This window comes from Pavona decussata, unplaced genomic scaffold, assembly GCF_977016875.1.
Source record: "Pavona decussata unplaced genomic scaffold, jaPavDecu1.1 SCAFFOLD_174, whole genome shotgun sequence".
Taxonomy (NCBI): Eukaryota; Metazoa; Cnidaria; class Anthozoa; order Scleractinia; family Agariciidae; genus Pavona; species Pavona decussata.
The window spans coordinates 190,672-198,368 of record NW_028145585.1 but is presented as its reverse complement, the minus strand read 5'-3'; the positions used below and the strand labels follow the sequence as shown (position 1 = coordinate 198,368).

Below are 7,697 nucleotides of genomic sequence, written 5' to 3'. Positions count from 1 at the left end.
CCTCAACGGCTCCATGTTTCTCACTCTTTCATTCTTTACAGAAAGTGGTGTCCGATATTTGACATTTCCTAACTGTTTACCTAACAGTTTAGTGTGGGGAGGAGGTAACACGAGTCCCCTAAAAACGACTGCGGGGAAGGCCAGTCCCACACTAACTTGAGTATCTGGAAGGAACTAACCGGATAGTATTACTCAGTTTATTCCCACATTAGGGTCGAGTCTAACCAACGCGATCCAAAAAAATTCGTAATCAGATCGTAACACAGAATTTAGATCTGAAACTAAGGTACTTACGATTGGTACCTAAGGGAAAAACAGTAAAAAACAAAAGCAAAAAAAAGACAAACAGTGCCAGTGGTTAGTGTCACTTCCACGATGCAGTTTACTGCACCGTTTTGCAGTGGGCATGGGTGGTGGCATCCAAGTAGCCTAGGTGTAGCCTCCCCTCCCCCTCCCCACCCCCTCCGCTTTCTCCTCGCTCGTGGGGTATAGGAGCGCTGAAACTAAAGCGGACTCGCACCAAAAAAATATTCTTTAAGAGCTTCAAACGCGACTGAAAACGCAACCCTGTACTCAGGACATTTTCAGTTTGTGTTTCAGCCAGACTTACTGAATATTAGACAATTTGTACAGTGCGCAGATAACAAGTGCCAGTAAAGCGAGGTAAATTTTGCCACAGATAAATGTCCGTTGACCGTGTTAACCGATGTCCGTATTAAGCAGGCTAATGTAAAAGAAAAAAACATTGAGCCTTTCGTCGGGGCAAACAAAACTGTCCGTAATAGGCGGGTATCCGTAAAGTGGGGTTCCACTGTATCTATTTCAGAATACGGTAAATCGTCTCGAACCACAGGGGGCCCGCACAATGTGTCTGTGTAGCCGATTGTTATTATATAGTAAATGCACTGGATTTACCGTTTGCTTCACCTATAGCGATATATCGCTAACTATGTATATAAATCAACATATATATATGGAACAGTCAACGGCGAACTCAAACTCCTTCAAAATCACTCAAAAACCGCTTTTGAGGTAAAAGGACGACTATATACCACAGATAAGGTAATTCAACGTTTATTTATCATTGATTTATATACATAGTTAGCGATATATCGCTATAGGTGAAGCAAACGGTAAATCCAGTGCATTTACTATATAATAACAATCGGCTACACAGACACATTGTGCGGGCCCCCTGTGCTCGAACGTGACCATAAATAAACTCTCGGTTTTCACTGTCACGCCATTGAAAAAAAAAATCGAAACCATTCCATGAATGAAGTCAAGAAATTGACATGGTATAGAGGATAAATAAATAAGGCATCTGTCCAAGTGTCAGGTCTGCGTGGCATTCCGTACTCGAGTTATTTGACAAAATGTTCCACATAGATTTATAGAGCTTAGTATGGAGACGCCATGTTTGTGTCCCTCTGAGGGGCACAAACATGGCGGTCGGAAATAGGAAAAAACATCTGGAGTTCATTTTTGCCAGAAAAGAGGTTTGTTTGCCCTTGTGAATTTTCGAATGTTTAGATCAACATTTCTCCTCAAACTCAAATTGTTTAGAATGATGAAAATCACCCGAAGAGTCATTTTTAAGATACGGAAAAGCTCTGTCACGGCCGTCCTCCTGATGTCACGAACGATGGAAACTCGGAAATTGAAACTGTTCTATTTTCAAAAGGAAGCACGACATCGAGCTAAGAAATTGTGAACAGACATATTTTTAGGTAATCTTTCCTTGAATGAAGGTAAAAATTTTGTAGGCCTCCCAGTTTTGAATTCTAGAATTTGGTGACGTCACGTGAAAACCGAGAATTAGAAAAAAAAAACAGTAATAATAATAAATAGGCACGCCCGATATGGGACTTGAACCCATGACCCTCAGATTAAAGTCTGATGCTCTACCGACTGAGCTAATCGGGCTCGCTTATAAAATTATTGTCATTGTTAAATAGTTGATAATAATAATGACAAAAATCAGGCATCTCCTATTGTATACTGAGTTTACCGAGTGTACCGAACATACCGATTGTAAGGTACCGCGTGTACCGAATGTACCGATTGTGTTTACCGAACTTACCGAGTGTACTAGTACTCACGTAGCGAGTGTACTAAACGTACCAAGTGTACCGTTTGTGCCGAGTGTACTGAACGTACCAAGTCAGCGTAACGACTGTACCAAGCGTACCGCGTATATATACCAAACGTACCGAATGTGAGAAAAAAACAAGTTCTAAAGAGAATTAAAAATGAAAATTGGAGGTTAAAAAGAAATCAATGAACAGTCAAACAAAGGGTCTGGTGTGGTGTGACTTACGGCAGAAACGACAACGCAGTTCTGAGAGAGAGAGGACGCAGGAACGAGCAGTTCTGGCGGTTAGTTTCTTTTGCCTGCCAATAGCCAGTTTCTCACAAAAGTTGAGACCAGGAAGCAATACTTCTGCCAATGTATACTGTATATTTCACATCTTTGAGAGTTATTCCTTCACACTGAAATGCATGCCTGGGAGAAAAAACCTCACCCTACATGAAGATCATTCCACGACTTCTGGTGAAACAAACGCTGGAAAGACGGGTTTGTGACTGGTTTACATACGGCAGTCACTTTCGGCAACAGCGTTATATTATGACGACATTTAGGAAGTAACTAAACAAAAGCCTGTTAGCCGCTTGTCGAAACACGCCACCACAAACAGTTTCTTTCTGGAACGCAGCGAAGAAATAACAAAGTTTATTGAACAAGCAAACGATCACCACCCAAACAGGAAATTTACGGTGAAAAATCGCACTCAAACAACAAGATTGTAAAACAAATGCAAAAATAAAGATATTGAAAAAAAGAGAATCAGCACATATGACATACATGCTCACAGTTTATGCCAAGATAGACATAGGGGCTGTTTACATGCAGGGAGGAAGATACTAGCACTAGGCCGAAATCCTAGAAGGCGGATCATCTAAGCGCCGTATGTTTTCTGTATTCAGTTTACATGCAAAAAGTTGTACTAGACCCAAGTGCTACCCCATCCTTTCACATAACTACAGTAAGAAAAACTGCATCCCGTTTTCGGTTGATCAGTTTGAGATGTTTGAAAAGGCCCTTTTAAATACCAAAAACAAAGATTTCTACCCTGTTCTTTACTTCAGCTCGTAACTCCCTACCCCTTTCGGGCGGAGCATATCAGTTGGCTTAGTACGTGACGGTTGGACACGTACTGTTTTAATAAGAACAATGGTATTGTCAATTGGTAATCTTTATGGTAATTACGCTCAAGTTAAACTTCTTGTTGGACTGAATCAAAAGCAAGCATCTACATTTTTTACAACATTAACTATCTCTTAGCTCAACTTGGTGGGTTTCAGAGCAATAAAACTGCTCTGACCTCGTTGCGTAACATTAGAACACGCAAACTCTGCCGAAACACAAATCTTTCAAGTTATCGATTAGCTATTGTTTTGTCACTGTATTAATATTTCGTAATCACTCACCGCGTTACAGAAGGGATGAAGAAACTTCGCCGATTCTTCCCGCGGTCAAACGTTCATTGAGCTTAGAAGAAAATTTAAACTCAAGGCAAATCAGGTAAGTTTTAATCCTCCTCTTGTCCTTTATAAAAGCAAGAATATGTAGAATTCCGCGTGTTGCAATCGCTTTCATCGAAGACGATATACACCGGCATGATGCATAAAAACAATCCCAAACAACGTTCGATATAAACAAGGGATGTTCTTACGCCATCAGAAATTTATTTGCGTATTTGAATTCGGCTTTTCATGGGCACAGCGCAGGTATAAAAAGCTAGAGGATCGCCCAGTGTTTAGTAAAGATACGATCGGTTACGACCGCCGGTATTAAACGAAGAATAACGTTTGAAGCCAAACCTCAATTCAGATCATTACTCACCGTAGATATGCACGGCTTTAATTAGTATTACCCAGCGATTATGCGTTTATGGCACTGTTGTAAACGCTCAAAGATATCGATATCCGCTCAATCAAATCCTTTTCACGTTTTCATTTATGCATCATGCACGCGGCTGCTGTAAACATTTTGTTTTTTGTCAGGCATTTCTCGTTTTATTATTGCCCCGGTGTGTTATCAAATGGTCCACCGGCCGGGGCGCGAAGCTCGAAGCCCTACAAATGAGAACTAAACTTTCGGAAAAGTATAAATGTTGTCAGCCGTGAGTTCTCTATCCAAGTAAAACAGCTTTACCTGCTGTTCGAACGAGAAGATGATGTTAAATATCTGCATCAGTTTAATTTCCTGCGATCGATGCAGGCAGGAGATAAGTAAGTAGGCCATGGAACACTTCACCTTATGGGGATATGTACAGATTTATACCTAGAAAAGAATCGAGCTTTCAACGGCAGTTCAACAAAATCCACTAAATTAACACGAGGCCCATTCATCAGGTCCTCTGTTGATCTCTTGACTTGGGTTTGTCGTGAAACCTCCCAGTCAAAATGTAGTACCATTCAACTATAAATATCACTGATTTACAACACCACTTCCGGTCGTGAGTCAAGTTTATATAAACCGGAAGTTGTTTCGGTTTCTCTTCTCGTCACAAACCTGTCCCCTCCTGTGTTGGTTTCACAAGTAACGCGAAACCACTTTGCTGGTGGTTGGGCCAAAGACGAAGTTAAAACGGGCGGGGAATAAATTTCGTACTTTTGCTCCTCGACTTTTTTCCCGCCCGTTTTGACTTCATCCTCGGCCTCACTATCTGCCCCTGGGTCTCCGAGGATGGTTGCGCCCCGAAATCAATTGAAAATTAATAAGTTTGTACGGTTCGTACATATCTGCAGCAAACATATTTGCACAACAGATAAATTGGATTGGGACCTGTGAAGACATTGTTTATTTACAATGTAATACTCTGTCTTATTTATAAGAACGTCTAATTTTGGGGCTAAGGTTAAACGTTATTTTTTTGGCAGTTTGAGCCTGAAAACGTTCTTGACTTTTAAGAACGTTTAAAAAGACGGTGCCTACTTTTGTTACTGCACATACGTTCTGTGCATCTGGGGATACTCGCGTTTCTTATGGGTGGTACCTACTTATAAAGGGATATTTTTGCGCGGTTAAAACTATGCGTAGAAAGCAGAACTTAGCAAGTGCTCTTGGTATCCAAAAAGAAAATTGGGGGTAACCATGCATTTTTCATAGATAATAAAGCTTCAGTTTGGAAATAAAACGCCATACATTGCTTTGTTTTTTACTGTTTTTAGAATAATTGTTGCTTAATTATCTCTACAAAATGCGCGTTTACCCACAATTTTTGGATTCCAATAGCCCTTGCTAAGATCTGCTTTGCCCGCATAGTCATAAACCGCGCAAAATACTTCTTTATTAGTAGGCACCTTCCTTAACATGTTCTTAATACGTTACTCAATAAATCTATGCGTACGTGACCAAGACAACTATATCAAAGAGCAATATGTGCCCCAATGTGGTGTCAAGTTGCTTGTGACATGCTCTGTTGCACGGCTCACATGTACTCTGTAGTGCTGGGTACAAGATGCCGCAGCAGCCAACTCTCGGTAAAATTGACTTTACTAATAGCATCGACCACAGAGGTTCGCAACGTGACGTTAAGGTACCAGTTTTTACGGCGAAAATGCAGAAAACCATCATTCTGAGTAATGTTCTTAGTGTGTTTTGAAGTTTTTGTTAATCCCAGCCTCAACGTTTTTCTTTAAGGTTCTAATATAAAAAGAAAAAAAGTGAATGGACCAAATAGCTGTAAGCATTCACAAAAGCAACATTTGGGCCAGTCCCCTCGCGGCATCGCTGCTCTTTCGCCCAAATTTCGCGTTCGCCCAACGTTCCGCAAGCTACACAGGCTGACGACCCATACCCGATATAGACCGCGAGCAGTCTCTCTCTTACTCGAAAAATTCGCAGGGAACGCAGAATATTCGAAGCACGAGTCGCGAGCTAGCGGCAAAGACGCTCACCTTCCGGTTTCGGCGCTACTCGCGGCTTAGCCGCTCGCGCGCGCGACTCGTCCCTGAATATCGTGCTCGCTCAGGTTTTTGCGTTCTTCCCCGCGGATTTTCGAGTAAAAGACAGACTGTTCGCAGTCTATACCCGGTACAGACATATGTTGTTCTTTCACACGAGTTTTGTTTCCTTCTAAGTGTCTCTCCCATTTTAGGAAAATCATGGCCGAAGAAAACAACACCCGCACTTATGGAGCTGTTGGTTCAACCCAACCAGCTGACGATGATAATCTGGAAGCAAGAGTGCGGAGTATTAGTTCATTTTATGCAGACGAAACAGTTGCAGCTAAGGAAGAAAGAACTATATCTGATGTAGTTGCTGAAAAAGCGCAATTGCGCGAGGAAGAATCACCTCTTTCATCTGACGATCAAAATCGCCCTAACAATGACGCTAGAGCAACTGAAAAATTACCGAGACCAACTCGCGTGTCGTTCAGCAACGAACAACCTACTAATCCTGCTCACGGGGCAGTTAGTCCAATAAGCGCGCGACACGTGTCATTTATAAAGGAAATCAACGAGAATGAAGCACATGACCCTAGCGTTGCCTATGACAACCGTGGCTTCTCTGACATGCAGTCATCATCAGACTCTCTAACGCGCGTGCGCGCAATTACGAACTGCAGTGTACATTACCAAACGCACAGCGAAGGCGAGGAATGTAATGAAAGTGAAATTTCTCTTGCTTGGAACTTTCAACAAAATTCGCACAATACGCCTCGGAGGAGAAGAAGGAGATATAGTACAAGGCATGGCACGATGGTATCGGATTCTTTTGTCAACGAGTGTATTTGCTGTTGTGTGATTTTTTAGCGTGAAATGGTTTTTATACGAACTTTGATAATGAAAAGCTTATTTAATGAATGTTTAATGATAGAAATATTATTCTTTTCAAAATGTGAAAATATTTTTCAAGAGCAGGTGGTTGAATACAAGTTCATTAGCAGTGCCGTGGCTGAAATTGAGAGAAATTGCATGGATTGCAACTCTACTGCACCCCCCTGTTTCCATACTTTTCATTTAATATTAGTATTTTGGTTTGATTTAATTTACGTTCACTATGGAACAATCCAAGATGGACATGGCGGCGAAACTATTATCCATTCTGTCCTACTTTTCTCTCTGAAACTCCTGGTTCAGGTTACATCCCAGAGGGATCATGCTTTGCCCTCACTCTCGAAGTCAATGAAAGGACATTTTCGTGTTTTATTTGACAGAAAACCAGAAAACAGCATTTCAAATTCAGTTATTCCAAAACATCAACAATTCCAAATCCGTGTCAAAATGAAGATGTTTATGGCTGGTCACCAGTGTGTCGCACGTGCCTTCAGATCAGAGTACGAGCAGGAGATTGAGTACGAGTACGACTTTCAAATTTCAAATCATATCCAGCAGATAAGGAGACTCTTGAGACAAGATTGGTGTGACAAGCAGTTATCAAAACCACGCAAACTACATAAATTTGAAAAGTCGTACTCGTACTCAATCTCGTTCTCGTAGTCAAATATAAAGGTCCTTGTTAACAACCGTAGACTACCGATCACTAAAGGCGGCAGCGAATACGAAAGTGAAATTTCCCTCGAAAGGAACTTTCCAGCAAATTTCCAGATTCCTCCTCGAAGGAGATGGATATACAGGAGAAGACGTGGTGCAGTCGTATCGGATCTTTTATCAGCGAATCGATT

General features: G+C 41.4%; 1 protein-coding gene across 2 annotated transcripts; it reads left to right on the top strand.

Moving 5' to 3' along the window:
• The first annotated feature begins 3,263 nt into the window (after positions 1-3,263).
• LOC146463811 (uncharacterized) lies at positions 3,264-6,975 on the top strand. 2 transcript variants are annotated; one of them, XM_085083967.1, is made up of 2 exons: positions 3,264-3,586; positions 6,168-6,974. In XM_085083967.1, exon 2 carries the CDS (start codon positions 6,175-6,177, stop codon positions 6,823-6,825), a length of 651 nt encoding a protein of 216 aa, XP_084940093.1. In that variant the 5' UTR covers positions 3,264-3,586; positions 6,168-6,174; the 3' UTR covers positions 6,826-6,974. The 2 variants fall into 2 exon arrangements, with proteins under 2 accessions (XP_084940093.1, XP_084940094.1); XM_085083968.1 differs by lacking the exon at positions 3,264-3,586 and adding an exon at positions 5,384-5,550 and having other exon boundaries at positions 6,168-6,975.
• The last annotated feature ends 722 nt before the right edge of the window (positions 6,976-7,697 follow it).